Below are 17,677 nucleotides of genomic sequence, written 5' to 3'. Positions count from 1 at the left end.
GATGGGCAGGGGGTCCTGGCAGCCCCTCATGACCCTTCATGGTCCCTTCCCCTCTGATAGGATTTGCGGGAACGCCGGGCTACCTGTCCCCCGAGGTCCTTCGGAAGGAGGCGTACGGCAAGCCTGTGGACATCTGGGCATGTGGTAAGACCTGTGTGTGAGAGGTGGTCGGGGTGCATGATGACCGTGGGGCCGTGTATCTCAGGGCTTACTCCCTCTGTCCCAGCGTGTGCAGAGGGCCAGCTTACCCTGCTGTGAACCGGTCGTGTGTGTCACACCTGCATTTGGGGCTGCCTTGGCAGGGATCTCACACCCTGACTAGAATTACCAGTGTGCCTGCCCCAGGCCATTGTTTGTCTGCCTGTGCTCATTATAGGTCTGTGTCCAGAGCAAGTGGACACCAGGATACAGGGACCAGGGGCTGTCAGACCACAGGCTCCTTAGGTGGGATCTTCTCTTTCTGGTGGGCATACAACAGAGGGGACTGGCCAGGCTCCCCAGTGAAGTAGGGTGGAGATGGAGCAGGAATTACAGGCTGTTAGCGCCATGCTCCCCATGGCATGGGGCGGGCAAAGGGACACCGAGGACTGACCCTGGTGCCCTCCAGGGCTATGCTGCTCACCTCCCCATCCACAGGGGTGATCCTGTACATCCTGCTGGTGGGCTACCCACCTTTCTGGGATGAGGACCAGCACAAGCTATACCAGCAGATCAAGGCTGGGGCCTATGACGTGAGTGTGCCAGTGTGGAGGGTGGGGACTGCCACGCCCCGGGTCTCCCTTCCTCTTCGTGGCCTCTGCCTGGGGAGGGGCTTCAGCCTTGCCTGTGCACACTTCCTCCTGTAGTTCCCATCCCCTGAGTGGGACACCGTTACTCCTGAAGCCAAAAACCTCATCAACCAGATGTTGACCATCAACCCTGCCAAACGCATTACGGCCCATGAGGCCCTGAAGCATCCATGGGTCTGCGTAAGTCATCCTCGGCAACCTCTAGGGTTCAGTTCCTGGTGGGCACATCCAGGGCCCCCAAGATGGCTCTGGGGTTCTATTCCTCATGTCTGGCCACCCTCCTGGTCTGTGAAGGGCAAGACTTGAACTTGGAAATAAGTTGGGGACCGCAGGTGGGAACAAGTGGTCTCCCATTGTCATGGCGGCTGGCAGTACTCAGTGTGTGGGGCCCTAAAATGCCCCTACTCTGACCATGTCTCCTAAGCCTGCTCCTCACTGTCCCACGACTTCCCTTTTCCCCGATAGCAACGCTCCACGGTGGCCTCTATGATGCACAGACAGGAGACTGTGGAATGCCTGAAGAAGTTCAATGCCAGGAGGAAGCTCAAGGTAGGTGTGGCTCTTCCCCGATCCTCGTGTCCACATGTCCCAGTGGGCCCCATACTGCAGCGGGAGTGTCAGTGGGATCTGGAGACAAGGAGGAAGGAGGAGCCCCCAAATCTACGCCTGCTTCCAAGTCCAGATCCGAGGATTCCAGACTTGTCTGTGCAAGTCAGGGTCAGAGCTTTACCTGGGTGCAGGGCTGGCCACTTCAGCATCCTGAGGACAGTACTGGCCCAGAGCAGGTTTTGTAAAAGGCAGAGCTGAAGAAGCATCCTGCTGGGCCCGGCAGGCTGGGGAGGCAGGTAGCAGGGCTGACCCTGATGGTTGCTGTCTAGTCAAGACCAGGGCTAGGCCTGTGAACCATTGTTGGAGTTTCCCCAAGGTCCCGAGGATACCTCTGACTGCCTGGACCAGAGGAACTGTCATGGTGGCCGGCATTCCTGGTCATGCCTGTTTCTCAGGAGTCTGATGCTATGATTTGTGGGTAGTGTGAACTTTAACTGTGGACATGACTTGTCTCAGTGCAGCGTCTAGGTTCTAGAACTCTTACTTCTGCAGAAGTCTGAGCTGGTGTGTGTGTGTGTGTGTGTACACACAAGATCTTCTTGCTAGAAGCCAGCAGGCTACAGACACTAACAGGTTGACCCTGACCCTGGCTCTGTTTCTTCTTAGGGAGCCATCCTCACCACTATGTTGGCCACACGGAATTTCTCAGGTGAGACATTCTTCTCCAGGGAGGACGTGTTTCCGTGCTGCCCTCATTCTACAGAAAGCCCTTTCCTTCCTCACCAGCCTCCAGTCCCATTCCTCCAGGCTGGTGGGGCCCAACTTCCGTCCTCACCTCTAAGACCCACTTCCAAGAAGTCCTTTTGGCTTCCCTCACTGGGTAGCTCCTGAGGTCTGCTGTGCCCCAGTCCCGCCTCCTCTGTGTTGTTGGGTCTGTGTCCCTCACCTGACGCCCCAGTGTCTGTGCTGCCAACACCTGGCCTGCCACCTGCATCCGTCCAAGCGTCTGTTGGGCAGCCCTGTGGCCTCCGTGTCCTCGGCACTTGAAGCATCATGTTGTGTGTGGGAGATAACTGAAGGCGGGTGGGCGAGATTGAGTGAGGTCTGTGCTCAGGGAAACTTGGTCAGTTCTGGGTAGGCCACCTGCCCTGGTTGTTCAGGGTGGGTGATGGGAAAATGAAGTCTCAAGGGTCTGTTAGAGACCCATGGGGCCCACCTGGGGAGACATTGTTGGCCCTAGTGCCCGGACAGCTGTGTCTGTGGCTTCTCCGTCGTCTGACACTAAGTGTGCGAGCGTTCATGGTCGTCTCTCCTTGTCCGTCTGCATCTGGTACCCTGCCTCCTGTTACTTTGCTGTGATGCTGTCCTACCAGGAATGGGCACATGGTCACACCAACACTAATGGGACTGTCCTGTCTGCTGTGTGCCCCGCATGCCCCACCGGGCACAAGAAGCCCCACTGGGGTGTTCTAAGGAGAAAGGAGGCAAACGCTTTTCAGTGTCTATCGGCCCAATCTTGTTTCACTCTCCTGAGAAAGGGATTCTGGAGCCATCCCCCACCTAAACTTTAACTCTAATCTTCTTCTGCTTCCTTTGTCTCTTCTCTTTCCTCACCTCGCCCCACCCCGTCTGTGTCCGCCCCCTTCCCCCCTCGTCTCTAACCTGGTGCTAACAGTGGGCAGACAGACCACCGCTCCGGCCACAATGTCCACCGCGGCCTCCGGCACCACCATGGGGCTGGTGGAACAAGGTAGATGTGTCTTGCCCAGTGTCCACCTGCTCCTGCCCATCCCTCCTGTTGGCATGCAGCCCCCCTGCTGCACGCAGCCACTGGCCAGGCCCCCAAAGCCTCCCCAAGAGGCTGTCAGCCCCCGGGAGCTCTGCTCCTGCCACAGTCACTTCCCAGGAGAGGCCCCACCCTGGGCAATACGGCTGCCCCGTGCTCCTGTCTCTCTAGAAAAAGAGAGGTCACATCAAACCCAAGATGCATTTGGCTGAGACCCTCAGGTCCTGGCCTCTGGGAGTCTGGAGACCCAATTCAGAATGACCCTGACCTGCTGCTGGAGGGTCTCAGTCCTGGGAGGGGAGCCCTTAGATCAGGGTTAGGGAGGTAAGGAAGTCCCAAGGAGCTGTAGGGCTCAAGGTCCATTCTTCCCCTGGGACAGATGGATCTGATGGTCTGTGCTCCTGAGTTCCCCAGAGTGAATGTGGGGATAGTGTCAGTGTCTGGGGACGGAGGTTCCCTTCTGAAGTCCCTTCTTACTTCATCCCATACTCCCTGAGGGAGGAGGTGGCCTCTGACAACCTGTTCCTTTGGATGGTGTGGGACCCTCTGAGAACTAAGTAACCCCGAGGCCTCCTCCTGGGCTCCACAGCCAGCATCCACACTGAGTGCTAGTACATTAGAGCAGCACACAGGCTCAGCCAAGCTTCAGTTTCCCCAATGGCCTCAAATGTGGGTAGAGGGCAGGGTGCAGGTTTCACAGCCTGAGGTCCCAGCCCTTTCCACAGACCTGCCTGAATCTACCTCACAATTCCCAGGTCCTTCTCCTGAGGTATGCTCAAGTTGTCCATCCTAGGAGGGGTCTGTTCTGCCCATCCGGGCCCAGCATGGATGGTCCCGAGTCTATTTTATAGCCTTTCTGAAGCCCATGAGGAGCTAGATTTATTATATATATATAGATAGATAGATATAGATATAGATATAGATATATTATATATATATATATAAATAAAAAAGATGACGCTAGTGGCTGCCAGGGAGGCCCTGTTGCCAGGGGACAGTGGTGTGAGACAGGTCACCTCTGAGCCGTACTCTGCCCAAGATTCCTGCTGCAATGCTCGCCTGCCTGCAAGTGAGCGAGGGCAACCTTGCATGAGGCTGCCTGCATGTTGTGGCTCTGCCCCGGGTGCTGAGGGTCACTCTGTCCCGGAGGGAGGTCAGTGCACGCAAACAGCTCAGCATGGCTGTCCATAGTGATTAGACAGTGGGCGAGGCAGAGATGAAGATCCCATCGACTCCATTAGGTTGGCCCCACCACACACTAAGGGCACACACTGGGGGGTCTCCCTCCTCCATGTCTCTGTCAGACATTCCAGTGTGGCAGAGACCCTTGGACAGCAGAAAGACCCTTGCTATAGAGCGTGTTGCAATCTGGCTTCCACCACCCCTCCCCCACTGAGCAGATCTGTGCCTTGTGACTGTCAGGCTGGCTGTGGGTTGGGTGTAATTGCTTGACCTGAGGCCTGGGATTGAAAACTGTCCTCCTGAGTTGGAGGCACAGGCCAGAAGAGCCGCAACTCTAGGCGTCTGGAATCCCGTGGTAGTTCAGTCCACTTTTGGCTCCGGCTGCCCCTACTCAATCCTTTTGACTCGAGACCCCCCTCCGCCAAGAGTGGCCCCTCTGCTTCTGAACTGCGGTGTGAGTGGTAGGCACAGGTTCCTGGCGGCGGTGAGCCGTAGTTAGTCCAGGACAGATGTGAATGCTAGAGAGAGACGACCTCCAGGAAGCAGAGGGCTAATGCAGTCAGTGAGGCTGGGCCATGCACCCATGCCATGTCTGGAGCACACATGGGCTCCTGGTGCCAGGAGTGGGAAGGATGCTGAGCTGGCACTGATGTCTGTCTGGGCTCTCTAGGCCCGAGCCATCGACATGGCTCCCCCCGACCCCACCCCACGTCCAAGTTTGCGGTATAGCACGTCCACCTGCAAACCAGCACTGTTTGCTTTCCACAAATAACTTAATCTCCTATGGCACAGCTCGAAACTGTCGTTTTGATAGACTTGAAGACTTCAATGGAACCCTTCTAAGATCAAGGACAGTGCTGGGGTCTCTCAGGGCCTAACCCTCCCAGAGGGCCTTTTCCTGCGAGAACCCTTCAAGGATGCCTGGGGGTACCGCGACACCACAACTGATTCTCAGGCCAATATTGACCTTCACTGGTTCAAGCTCAGAATCCACTAGGGGATATGCTGGGTTGGCTGTATGGTCTGCCAGGGAGGGCGGGGAGGGGCAAGCCTGCTTTCTGCAAACTGCCTGTTGAAATGGCCACATCTTAGAAATGCTCCTCTTCCCTTGCTGCCCAGAGAGCCATCACAAGCATCTCAAGACAGGACTGTCTTACTTCCTTGGGCTCCAGGGAGGATTCTGTCTCCAGCAGAGAGCAGATATCTATCTGCCTGCAGCCTTAACAATAGAGCCAGCGCTCAGGCCAAGAAAGCCCATGTTGCCGGGACATGCTGGTGTCTCTCGAGATGAGCCATGTGGGCAGATGGAGAAGAGAAGGAACAGCACCCACAGGCAAACAAACGGCAGCCTGTCTTTAACTCTAGGGAGAGTCTAGCCACAGTGCCAGAGGCGCTTCACAGTTTGCTCTGCAGCGATATGAGAAGTCAGCATTTCTAGCCCTAGGAAGACTCCTTGGGGATACCTTGGGATTTAGGATCTAGGGGACCCCAGACCTGAAGACGACATGTGAAGGGCAGGGTCATTTCAGAGAGACCTGCTTGTAGCAGAACTTTTTGAGACAAGTACCTAAAACTCTGAGAGGGAAGGCTGTCAGAAACCAGTGTGCACCACAGCAGCGGCCTCAGGTAGCCATGTCCCCGTGTCCCAGCATACAGAGCCTGGGCCCAATCAAGTTGTGTCACCTGACTGGTGAGGACAGTGGTCAGCAGGCAGCAGTGGGGCCTGGTTCTGGTCTCTGGAAAGAATCACCCTCAGAGCCGTAGGCAAATACAACACCCTTCAGAGTTCTCACTCGAGAAGGTGTGGCCGAGAAGTTTGTGCTTCTGATCACATCAGTGACATTGCTGCTGCGACAGAAGACTGGGTTTGATTGGATTACGGCCCTAGGTCTAAATGTGCTGCCCCCATGTCCCCACCAAGTCTGCTGTAGGCAGCACAGGTTCCCCTAGAGGGCAGGAGAGCCGAAGCTTGGGTATGGTCAGCCAGTGTCTAGCTGTAAGGGATGCTATGGGTAAGGGCCCTGGGGACAAGGGGCTGTGTACCGCCCCCATGTTGTGCCAACCATGGCTGCCTCTAACCTGCTGTGTTGGCCACATGGCTACTTGACTCTTCTTGGGGAACACTGGGCCAGGACAGGCTGGCTTTGCTGCCCCGCGTGGGGCCTTTCTGAACCAACACAAATCTTGTTTTCTCTCTCTTCCTCTCTTCCTCCCTCACTCCCTCCTCTCCTCATCTTTCCTTTTCTGTAAGGTAAGCTGACTTCCTCTCTCACTCTCCATTTTTTTTTGTTTGTTTGTTTTAAATCTGTAATTAAGACACTAAGCTCTGCTCTAAGGACCTAAGTGCTGGGAGTGAAGGGTGGGGGCAAAGGGAGGGCCATCCTGATCTCTGAGGGCAGTGTTGGAACCAAGGGTTCCATCTGCTGAGCCCAGGTGTCTGCCAGGGCTTGTGGGCAAAGGGGGCGGTGTTGGCTACAGTAACAGCCACCAAGTGGTCTCATGCCAAGGGTTGCTGGGGTCATTCAAGGGGAGGGACAGGGAGGCCAAGCAGTGTAGCCCTGGTGCTGAAGTTTGTTGTCCATCAGAAGATGGAGGGGCAGGGGCTGGGACTAGCCCTTTGGTGTGACAGCCAGCTTTGGCTCACCACCATTCTAGTGGGAACCCAGGGCTGCAGAGGGCAAGGCCAGGTTGAGCATGACTTTCCCTTTGCATCCTAATACCTACCAATCCTGACCTGGCGCCGTCCTGGGAAGTGGGGGGTGGGGGCGGGGGCAGATCATCCTACCAGCCTTTCAGGAGTCATAGGCAAGGACAAGGAGGCTCTTGAGTGCGTTGCAAGGAGCTCCAGAATCATTGAAGCTACTGGGGGTAGGGTGGTCGTGGATGAGGCTCCCCGGGCAGCCTGGCTCAGCACCGCTGGAGGTTCTGCTGCTGCTAGGGCCAGGTCAGATGTCAAGGCCACATCTGCTTCCGGCCTCAGGCTACTGGGCCTCAGGTCCTGAACTTCACTCCTGAAGAAAGGGAGAGGATGGGGGAGGGGAGGGGCCTACAGTGACCCTAGGCCCTAAGAACTCACTATCCCTCCTTCCTTCCCAATGCAGCAGCCAAGAGTTTACTCAACAAGAAAGCAGATGGAGTCAAGGTGAGGCACCAACTAAGCCCTTTGTAGGGTACAGGGGAGGATGTCAGAGCCTGCAGCTCTGCCACTAACCTCAAGGTTCTAGTTTGAGAAGCTTGACCATGCCTTCCTCCACAGATGCTGGCAGGGAGAGTCCCCTTTCTTCCCTAGTGACTCTTCTCCCTTCTCTCCACAGCCACAGACAAACAGCACCAAAAACAGCTCGGCCATCACCAGCCCCAAAGGATCCCTCCCTCCTGCCGCCCTGGTACTGAGCCCCTGCCCTTGCCTCAGCTCACTGACAGAGAGGCCTTGCCAGGCAGGGTCTGGTGAGACTGCCTGTCTCTGACCAAATCACTCCCACGAGGAGACAGATTGGCATGAATAGGGGTTTGAATCCCAAGAGGAGAAGCCACAGTCAGGGTGCCCCCAAATCAGGCAGGTGCAAGACTGCTTGGTGAGCCCTTCCCTGGGACCTTGAGGTACCCGGTGCTAGGGAGAGATCTGGCTTCCCAACTGGAGTGGGAAGTGACTTCTGGACCATTCTACCTCAAGAAGCTCTAGCAAAGGCCATCAGGATGCCCTGGGGGGACAGGGGGGGCGCTGTGGATCCCTGTCTCCTTGTACAGCTGGCCAGTGTAGCTTAGAGGGCTCAGACTGGAATCTTCAGGGATTGTACCCTGGAGTCTAAAGAGGAGAAGCAGGGCCATGTTGGTGTGGAGGGGGGGCGTGTGGTTGAAGAAACAGTGGGCTCGTCCATCTGGGACTGTTTCATCAAAGCCACATACCGTATTGGTCTGTGGATTACAGGGGAGGAAGCTCAGGAACCCCTGCTGAGGATTCTTTCTTGTTCCTTAAGAAGGCAATGGGCCAACTCTGTCCTCTGTCCCCCTTGCCCTGGGTCACTTGCTCAGGTGAACATCGTGTTCCTGGGATGTGGAGCTGAGGTCTCAGGCATCAAGCTTCTGAGCTGTGGCTCATGGGTCTGGAGTGTGAAGTAGTACACTGAGTGTCCCCCACAGGCCCCAGGCAGGTGTTCCCCATAGGATCTGGCTTTGCCAAATTAGGGGAGCACAGAAGAGATCCATCCTGGCTGTAGTTTGGGAATCGCTCAGAGCAGTGGGGCTACGGCAGGAGAGTGCCAGGCGTCCGCTCACCTGGTGCCTGGAGTGGCTCACACCGGCCTCACAGCCAGCCCCACCTTGGACCCCGTCCATCCCATGTGCCACCCCAACCCCCACAACATCTGCTGGGGCAGGAGGTGGGGAGAACTTCCAGAGCCCACACACACCTACAGTTTCTCTCAGGTCCCGTGAGCTCCATCTTCCGTGGCCTCTGGCCTGGCAGATCTGCTGGTCCCCTCATATTGAGTCTACTCTGCCCCCACCCAGGGCCATTGCTGACCACCCGCTGCCTCCATCCCTACTGGGCCATCTTGCTGACCGCCTGCCTCCTCCATCCCTGTCCCTCTGCGCTCCACTCTCTCTGGGCAGACCCTGGTCGCTGCCCACTCCTCTGGCTCCCCGGCTCCCCATCCTCTGCTTCCTTCTTTCTCACTCTCCCTCTCTTTCTTTCCTTCCTCTGTCTGCCGCCCTCTATAGGAGCCTCAAACCACCGTTATCCATAACCCAGTGGACGGGATTAAGGTACTGCCGCCACCTCTCTCCTCGCCCTTTCCTTGGGCAGGAGGTGTGGGCCCAGGAGGAGGGTGTGGACGGTGACCTGGGAGAAGCATTTGTGCCTATGCTAGAGAGCAGATGTGTAGTGACCTGATAAGCAGCCCCCAGTCTGCCTGCCTGCCTGGGGCCATGGCAGGGACACAGTGACGCCACTGAGGGGCTCACACAGCAGTGCCGCCTGCTGCAGGCCTTGGGTTCGGTCTGCTTCCCAGGAGCCTGGTCTCTGCTCCTTGACTGTTCTCCACCTTCACCCCCCAGCGTGGCCCCAGCGCTTCCTGCTCCTCTCTGCTCTGCCATCTGCTCCCATCACATTGGCATCATCACCCGGGTCCGGGAGGGGCTGGCTTTCTGTGAGGTGGGAGAGACGGGCAGGTCTTAGAACCACTTACAGTCCAGCCACTGCGCTGGGCTCCCCAACTGTCCGACAAGGTGACACGGGGGGTACCCCCACTTCCTTAGGCCAGAATATGCACCTGGCCCTTCTCCACGCCAGGGACCAAGGGCAGCTATATATGTTCAAAACGCCAAATGTCTGTGTTTCCTCCCACCTGAGTGATGGGTACCCTTTGGGCCCTCATGTCAGGTGAGGTCATACTAGTCAACCTTTGGGCCAGGGTAAGGCCTGACCTTATATTTGAAGGCCCCCGGTTTTCCCCTGGAGCCACGTTCAGTCAGTATCTGTACCAAAGACCTGTGAGAGGTTTCTTTGGTTTTCTGGGGACGTGTTGGTATGGCAGTGCTCAGAAGTCAGCCACCACTTGAAGGTGGTAGAAGCTGGGCCTTGCTAAAGTTCCAGGCCTAGGCTGGACACTGGCATTAGGGATCTCATCTCTTCTCAGGGAAGGTGACCCTCTCTTAAAAGCTGCTGACCACAACTGCCCACTGCCTAGGTTTCTAGGCCTTCCATCACTAAAATTCAGCCAAGCCCCATGTTTTTCCATCTTGGGGTTTCAAAAGGTCTGCTCTCAGAGTCAGCCGAGTATCTCATTGTCTCTTGGGGAAGGTGAGATTGAAGCCCTTGCTGTTGGAAATGTGGTGGCCTGCAAGGGACAGAATGAGCTCTGGGGTAGAAGCCCTCCTGAGAGCATACACAGTTAGACCTTTCTCCTCAGAGAAAGACAGAGAGGGTCTGCAAGCTGGAACCCAGGCTCACTCCACAAGTGGAGGTGTCCTGCCTGTCCTTGACCACATCTTGACCCCTGTCTCTCTGTTTCCTCAGGAGTCTTCCGACAGCACCAACACAACCATAGAGGATGAAGATGCCAAAGGTACCTGCACAGAGACCTCGATGATCATCTGGGCCGTGGTGTTGGCAGTGGGTGGGCCTTCTGCAGCAACTCTGGTCCTGCTGCGCAGACCATGGTACAGAGGTTCAGGGCCCTGCTTCAGGGCCCGTCTGGTGTGAGTCAAAGCTTGTTTGGGACATCATGGCTGGGGTATCTCAGGCATAGTGCACACATGAGGAAGTCACAGTTCTCCGTCCTGGGAGCCAGGAACTCGCTTCTCACTGGGTGTGAAGTATGTGTGTGATATTTGATCAAGATACAACTTAAATTTCCTGAGCTTCGGTTCTGTCCATCTGGCCAGTGAGTGGCCAGGTAGCGGAAGTGTTGGTTCCTTTGATGACTCAGGAGCTCCCTCTGGAGGTGGGCTTCTGTGCCACACCCTGAGCCCTGCCAGTGATGTCCGTTCTCACAGATGCCCCTAGTCACCTGCTATCAGTGAGTGTCCTCCTAGCCTCTCCCACTTTCTTTGCCCCTCCACTCCCCCAGAACGAGGTCTGACAACTCCAGGCTGTCCATGGAGCCCTAACCTGCCCTTAGGATGGTCAGATAGAATTGACTCCTTTGCTCCTCCCCAGCTAGGATGCTGTCCCTGAGTGTCCTCCATACTCCAACCCCAGTCATGTCCAAGAGCTAAGACGGAGCCAGGACAGTTCCCAAAGCCACCATGTTCAGTGAGGACCACTCTATAATCCTAGCCTAACCCACAGAATGAGCCCTGCTGATACCTCTGGGTGTCCCCAAGAGTGACCTCCTCACCTCTGTCCTCTAGGTCCCCGGCAGTGGCCTGGGATTCTACACTGTAACCTTTTCAGCCGTCCTGTGTCTCTTGGCTCTTTCTGCCACTTTCTGTCTTGAGTGTCTACCATCCACTGCTTGCTTCTGTTCTGCCTCAGCCCCCAGGGTCCCTGATGTCCTGAGCTTGGTGAGGAGGGGCTCAGGAGCCCCAGAAGCCGAGGGCCCCCTGTCCTGCCCATCTCCAGTTCCCATTAGCCCCCTTCCAGCCCCGTGTAAGTAGCCTGGGCCCTGCCGCTGTGGGGATGACTTTGAAGGGCCTGGCAACTCTCTGAGGGGACATTTAAGAGCCAAGGACTGGACAGGCCCGGATTCCTGGCTGTAGCCATACCCTCACACAGCCCCCAGACTGGGGCTCTCCCTCTGTCCAGCCAGAGGCCTCTATTGGTCTCTGGGGGTGCTGTCATAGCCTCCTTTCCTGCTCACGGCCACTAAATGATCCCTGAAGGGTTTGGCCTTGACTTCTAGGCCTCCAGAGCCCACCCAAACCTCCCTCTACACCACCTCTGGGGGCTTCTTGCTCCTAAGACTGGCACCAAACAGGAAGCCAGGTCCCAAATCCCCTTGTGGCGAGAACAGGACCCCTTCTTGCCTGCGTCCTGCCAGTTCTGTTGTCTCCTCGGTCTCCTCATATGTCTGTCTGCCTTCTGTTCACGTGTGTCTGTTCCACCCCAGCCCCCAGGATCTCTGACATCCTGAACTCGGTGAGAAGGGGCTGTGGAACCCCAGAAGCCGAGGGACCCCTATCAGTGGGGCCCCCACCCTGCTTGTCTCCGGGTCTCCTAGGCCCCCTGCCCACCCCGTGTAAGTAGTAGCCCCGGGCTTGCTGCCTCTGCTACCAAGGGCTCGCTGAGAATGGCCAGTGCTCAGCTTCCTGCACCTGCCATGCACGGCCAAGCTCCCCCAGACCAGGATGCCCGATGGGTGTCCAGTCTGGCTGGCCTTATCCAAGGCACATGCATTAACACAGCTGGGCAGCTACCTGGCTTCTCCTGGGCCCACCTCTGACTCATCTCCTTCCTCTACTCCCTTCCTGCACGCTGCTCACCTCACTTCATTCAGACCCACCCCTGCAAAATAATTAGCTGGGGAGGGGGCGTGTCCCCAGATCATCTCTGCCAAGAATTTTCTGGCCACTCACGCCCTACCCTGCCCTGGTCACAGTGCCCCGGAGCCTGTCTCCAGAGCAGCCCCTGATTCCTGATGTGTCCCCCCCCCCCCCCGCCCCCGAGCATCATTCACTAACCGAGGCAGGGGAGGTCAAGGAAGGTGTCAGAATGGGAACCTTAACCAGGGCCTTGTAGGTAAGGAGACATTCAGAAGAGAAGCCTGGCTTTCCACTGGCCTGGGCTGCCCCACATGGGCCAAAACAGGTCCTTCTTCTGAACACCCCTCCTCCCCTCCATCCACTCCTCTACCCACCTGTCAAGTACTTCTCAAAGGTCTGCCACTTGTAGCCACAGCCTCTGGCTTCTTGGGGGCCAGGTTGCCTCTCCTTGGAGGGTATCCTCTGCCCGGGCAGCTTCCGGCTTAGCACACTAAAATGGACAAAAGCATCTGCATTCCTGATGTCCCCTTCCACAATGTTTATGCCTCCCATCCCCCGTGTCCCCGTGACTCCTGGTGCCCTCACAGCTCTCTCCAGCCTCCCTTACTATCTGGCTTGGCTCTCTGTCTCTTTCCTGCATGATCCCCCCGCCTGTATTCACGTGTGTCTGTTCTGCCCCAGCCCCCAGGATCTCTGACATCCTGAACTCAGTGAGGCGGGGCTCAGGGACCCCAGAAGCTGAGGGCCTCCCACCAGTGGGCCCCCCACCCTGCCCATCTCCGACTCTCCCTGGCCCCTTACCCACCCCATGTAAGTAGCACTTCAAGTGGCCCTGGCAGCTCCATGGAGGAGCAAGCCCCCATTATGGTGCATGGCCAACTAGCCTGATTCTGGGAATAACCCAACTTGTGGATATATGGGGGGTACGACATCTGTCAGGTCACAAGGTTCATGTCAAAGTACATGAAGAAAGCAGTGGGTTTCAGTACATGCAGATTACGGACATAAAGTGTGTGCGTTTATGTGTGAGCTCATGCATGTGGGAAGGCTCCCCCAAATGCTTTACTGACCTGGACTCGTTGCTACCATGCAGCCACCACATTTGGATAGGAGCCGGTGGTGCGCAGGTGCCCACCAGTGCATGAGGAATCCTTGAGAAAGGGCTGCCCGGGTGAGAGTAGACCTTGGCGGACAAGATGGCAGGGAAAGGAACTCCTGGGGATTCTGGCACATGCCAGGCTGGACGTTGGGCGGGGAGGTTGGGGGTGCAGCCAGGGCTAAGGATGAGTTAGGGAGAGAAGCAGGCAGGTGGCTCTTCTGCTTGTCTGTCGACTGTCTGCCAGTATCACTTACAGGGATGGATGACATCCAAGGCTGCAGCCACCGCTGCCCCCGCCTCCAGGGAGACACGGGGCTGGGGGTGGTGCTGAGATGTTCTCAGAGAACAGGCTGCTGGGCCAGGGCCGCAGCATGGCAGGGCAGTGGCTGGGTGAGTAGCTATGAGCGGTGGGCTTGGGGTATCCTACCCCATCACCTCTACCTGTTAGGCCGGAGTCGGGGGATGTTGCAGATCGCCAGAACAGAGAGGCGGTCACAGCGGCACACAAGGGTGGGCATCCACAGTTTGCAGGTTTAGCGGGGTAAGGGACAGCCTCTGGAGGGTGTGAACCCCCAGGGCGCTCCATGGTCAGCTGAGGGGATCAGAGGTGAGTTGTGAGGCGTGCAGCCAGGTTATTTCTGGTGGTGGGGTGAGGGACAGGGTCGGGGGTAGATAGCAGCCGGTACTCACAAAGCATGGAGGGGATGCTCTCCACTGGTGGGTGCAAGACAGCTTCTGGCCAACACTCGGGTGCTTCCTCCTCTGATCTCCAGGGCCACACTGTTTTTGTTGAGGGTCAGCCTGAAACATGATCTGCATTGGGGGGTCTCTACAGTGGCCAGGTGGTTGCTCTAAGGCCAGGTCTGTGGGGAGCACCAAGTGACCACGTCACTTTAGAGGCTATGACACTGATCTGCCCTTGTAAGGTCTATGCTGAGCTTGGCTAGGGAAAGGGGTCCTTCAGGAGGGGGTTGTGAGAACAACTGGGTGGTGGCATCTGGTCATCCTGCAAGGGGCTGGGCAGAAGGAAAAGACATTTAGTAAAATACAGGGACATGTGGGTGACATCAGATGGCACTGGGCCCCTCTCTCCTGGGAGGGTTACAACCCACCAACTAGGTTACAGGTTCCTATCAACCCTCTTCAGGCTCAAGCCCCTCCCCACCCCATGCTCTCAGTACCCCAGGCCTCACTTCCTAATCAGGGATTGCACAGGATTCAGGCTGATCCTGGCTGATCCCTAGTCAGCTGCTCTGCCTGCCAGTGTGAGGGGTTTTGGGACGGGGGAGGGGCACAAACTTTCACTGGTCCTACCTGGATGCCCTCAGCCTCCCTTAGGCTGCTTGACTTTGCATAGGAGTGCTGTGGAGCACTCCCGCTCTGGGCCCCTGAAAAACCCTGCCCGCCTCTTTGGCTTCTTCTCTAGACCTGCAGGGTATGGGACCAATTGTCCTTGGTCTCAGGCTTCTTCACCTGGGTTATCCCTGTAGGAGAGCTTCTTGGTCCCTCCCTCACGTTTGATTTCCACTGGTGTCTGGGCAGCAGCCATTCTGCAGATCAGGAGGTGTCCAGGTCCTGTTCATAAGGCAGCCTCAGCTTCCCTGAGGGTCAGATGGGCCAGTGGCTCTCACAAGAATGCTGGTCCCAAACTCCAGCACATTCTGACTGGTGCTGTGATCATGGATCTCCTCTTAGTTGATTTAACATTGGCTCCCACAGCCTAACTTCATTAAATAGAAAATTAGTCCACTTAACCACGGTGGAAGGTAGAATCTTGAATGCTTGAAACCAAGCAGTAATGCCATTTAGTTCTGGCCACTTTTGTCGTGTGCTGAGGGAGTCCTGTAGAGGAATGGGGCAGTTGAATCTATTAAAAAGGGATTAGCAAGCCTCAGGGGAGGCAGAGTGGAAGCCTGGTTTGGGGAAAGGAGCTGGCCTGAAGCCTGAGACATCTCCAGAAGGAGCAAATGGGAGGGGGTGAGGTGCCGAGAGTGATGAGCCCTGGGAAGAGTGGGCACTGCTCTGGGGACTGGAGCATCAGGTGTGCTCTGGGATCCAAAAGGTAAGAACAAGAAGGGCTGTTGCATGCTTAGGACGGAGCCTTGGTACTCTCCTAGAGTGGGGTACATAGGCGTGTGGTTAGGAATGGGAACAGGAAGAAACGGGGCTCTGGAAGTCACAGTCTACCGCCTAGACTCAGCATTCCGGGTATCCCTGTCAGAGGTGCTGGGTAACGGTGATGACCTTACCCTGAGTTCGGATGGCGATATGATTTAGACTCAAGAATAGGGCAGAAACTGAAGTAAGATAGCAGAAGGGGAGCTGGGTTAGGACAGAATGTTTTTCCAAGTTGGGGTACTCTCATGGGTGCAGTGCATACGCCTACACACGCTCACACAGCATGCATAGACACAACACAAGGACACTTACCGTGTGTCTCACAAACAAATGTGTATGCATGCATACATACACACATCTACATGACACTCGTGTATGCCTGCTCATGTACATGAAGCTATTCACACTCATGAACTGAATGCACACGTACACGTCATGCTGTGGACTCCATATGCATTCCATATGCCCTTACATAAGTGTACCTAAGTCCCTAAGGTGCTCTCCATCAACTTCTGCTGCCAATGTCTAGGACATCGGAGCAATCACAGCTCATCTGTTCACAAGGAGAGGCTGGTGTCCATGCACATACATGGCATTCCCATGAAGCAGGCCACCTCTTTGTTGTGGATTCAGTCCTTCAGGGCACCTGATGGGGTGGGCACCCAGACACCCACTGGTACTGAAAGCCCTGCTGTAGGATTATTCTCTGTATGTTCTTCATGGTTAAAGTAAAAGGTTCATCATCTCAAAGCCAAGAGCTAGTGCTCAGGAGAAGCAACGGGACTGAGGCTGCAGACACTAAGGGTGGGTTTTGCTAGCACAGCACATGGCCCAGGGCTCCAAGCAGGTGAGAGGCTGGGAAACTGGAGAGAGTGGTGAGAGACAACTTGTTTGTTCTGAAGAGTCCCCGGCCATCCTGCCCTTCAGTCTTTCCCAGAAGCCACTCCCACTCCCACCCCTACTCATATCCAAGGAACCCGAAGCCTATGACCATGCCTTCTGATGGTGGCTCTTCTCCACCCAAGAACTGTTGGGGGAAGGAGTTATTAAGTGGGCACAGCATTGTTAGAAAACGAGGCAGAACAAGCCAGGGGAGAGGCAGAATGGGAGTCCAGCAGTTATGGCTAGCAGATGCTGGGAGGTGACCGTGGCATGGATTGTGGGCAGGTTTATTCCTCCCTTCTGCATTTTTGAAGACATTTTCTAATCTGGATAGGGTATTTGCCTCTTAAAAATACTTTATTTGATAAGAAGCCATTGCATGTGGAAATGAGGAAAGCGCTGGTGGCACAGGGAGCAGGGTGATGGAGATACTTTGAATTCAGGTGCCAGAGACTGAAAGCCCTTTCTGAAGAGGACAGACCTGAGCCAGGGTGGGAGCAGCTATGTGGATGCTGCTTGCAGCTCTCGATTCTCCAAGGCCGCTTACCTGGGCTCTGCTAGAGTTGGGGGTGAAACAGGTTAGCGCCTAGTGGTCATCCCTGTTTTCTCCCTGCAGCCCGGAAGCAGGAAATCATCAAGACCACAGAGCAGCTCATCGAGGCAGTCAACAACGGCGACTTTGAGGCCTATGCGTGAGTCTCCGGGGGGGTTGGGGTGGGGGGTTGTGGAGGGCGAGGATGGAGGATGGGGCCCCTCCTCACTTGGGTTTGCCCCCCAGGAAAATCTGTGACCCAGGCCTGACCTCATTTGAGCCTGAAGCTCTGGGCAACCTAGTCGAAGGGATGGATTTCCACAGATTCTACTTTGAGAACCGTGAGTGAGGAGGTCGGGGTGGGCATGATGGGGAGACACCATCAAGGGGATCCCTTAACCCCTCAGTCAGGGGAGAGGGCTGTGGCAGCCCCCACGAAGGGGATTCAAGGTGGAGGGGTGGGAGGTGTTTGTGCCTGGTGCTGTCGGTGCAGAATGCCCGCTTGTCCGCAGTGCTGGCCAAGAACAGCAAGCCGATCCACACCACCATCCTGAACCCGCACGTGCACGTCATTGGTGAGGATGCAGCCTGCATCGCCTACATCCGCCTCACACAGTACATCGATGGCCAGGGCCGGCCCCGTACCAGCCAGTCCGAGGAGACCCGCGTGTGGCACCGCCGCGATGGCAAGTGGCAGAACGTACATTTCCACTGCTCGGGCGCTCCAGTGGCCCCACTGCAGTGAGGTGAGTACCTGGGGTGTGGCCTGGCAGGCGAGCTGATTGGGTCAGAGATGGAGCCGGGGATCAGGGTGGGCC

General features: G+C 56.4%; 1 protein-coding gene across 6 annotated transcripts in view; it reads left to right on the top strand.

Moving 5' to 3' along the window:
* Camk2b (calcium/calmodulin dependent protein kinase II beta) overlaps positions 1–17,677 on the top strand; it is an 88,069-nt gene that overhangs the window by 68,061 nt on the left and 2,331 nt on the right. For 2 of the 6 annotated variants that reach the window (XM_085692174.2, XM_085692173.2), the window contains exons 8-20: positions 61–144; positions 637–731; positions 846–968; positions 1,254–1,337; positions 2,004–2,046; positions 3,013–3,087; positions 7,410–7,447; positions 7,620–7,691; positions 9,025–9,069; positions 10,322–10,370; positions 16,944–17,019; positions 17,106–17,200; positions 17,372–17,605. In XM_085692174.2, the coding sequence (XP_085548300.1) occupies positions 61–144; positions 637–731; positions 846–968; positions 1,254–1,337; positions 2,004–2,046; positions 3,013–3,087; positions 7,410–7,447; positions 7,620–7,691; positions 9,025–9,069; positions 10,322–10,370; positions 16,944–17,019; positions 17,106–17,200; positions 17,372–17,604 (1,112 nt within the window). In that variant the 3' untranslated portion in view covers position 17,605. Of the gene's footprint in view, positions 1–60; positions 145–636; positions 732–845; positions 969–1,253; positions 1,338–2,003; positions 2,047–3,012; positions 3,088–7,406; positions 7,448–7,619; positions 7,692–9,024; positions 9,070–10,321; positions 10,371–11,281; positions 11,396–11,855; positions 11,985–12,909; positions 13,039–16,943; positions 17,020–17,105; positions 17,201–17,371; positions 17,606–17,677 lie in introns of all 6 variants that reach the window. The other 4 variants (XM_087909164.1, XM_085692176.2, XM_085692175.2 and 1 more) reach the window with 4 other exon arrangements.

This window comes from Myodes glareolus, chromosome 8, assembly GCF_982192425.1.
Source record: "Myodes glareolus chromosome 8, mMyoGla1.1, whole genome shotgun sequence".
Classification (NCBI taxonomy): domain Eukaryota; kingdom Metazoa; phylum Chordata; class Mammalia; order Rodentia; family Cricetidae; genus Myodes; species Myodes glareolus.
This window is presented reverse-complemented; position numbering and strand designations above follow the sequence as displayed.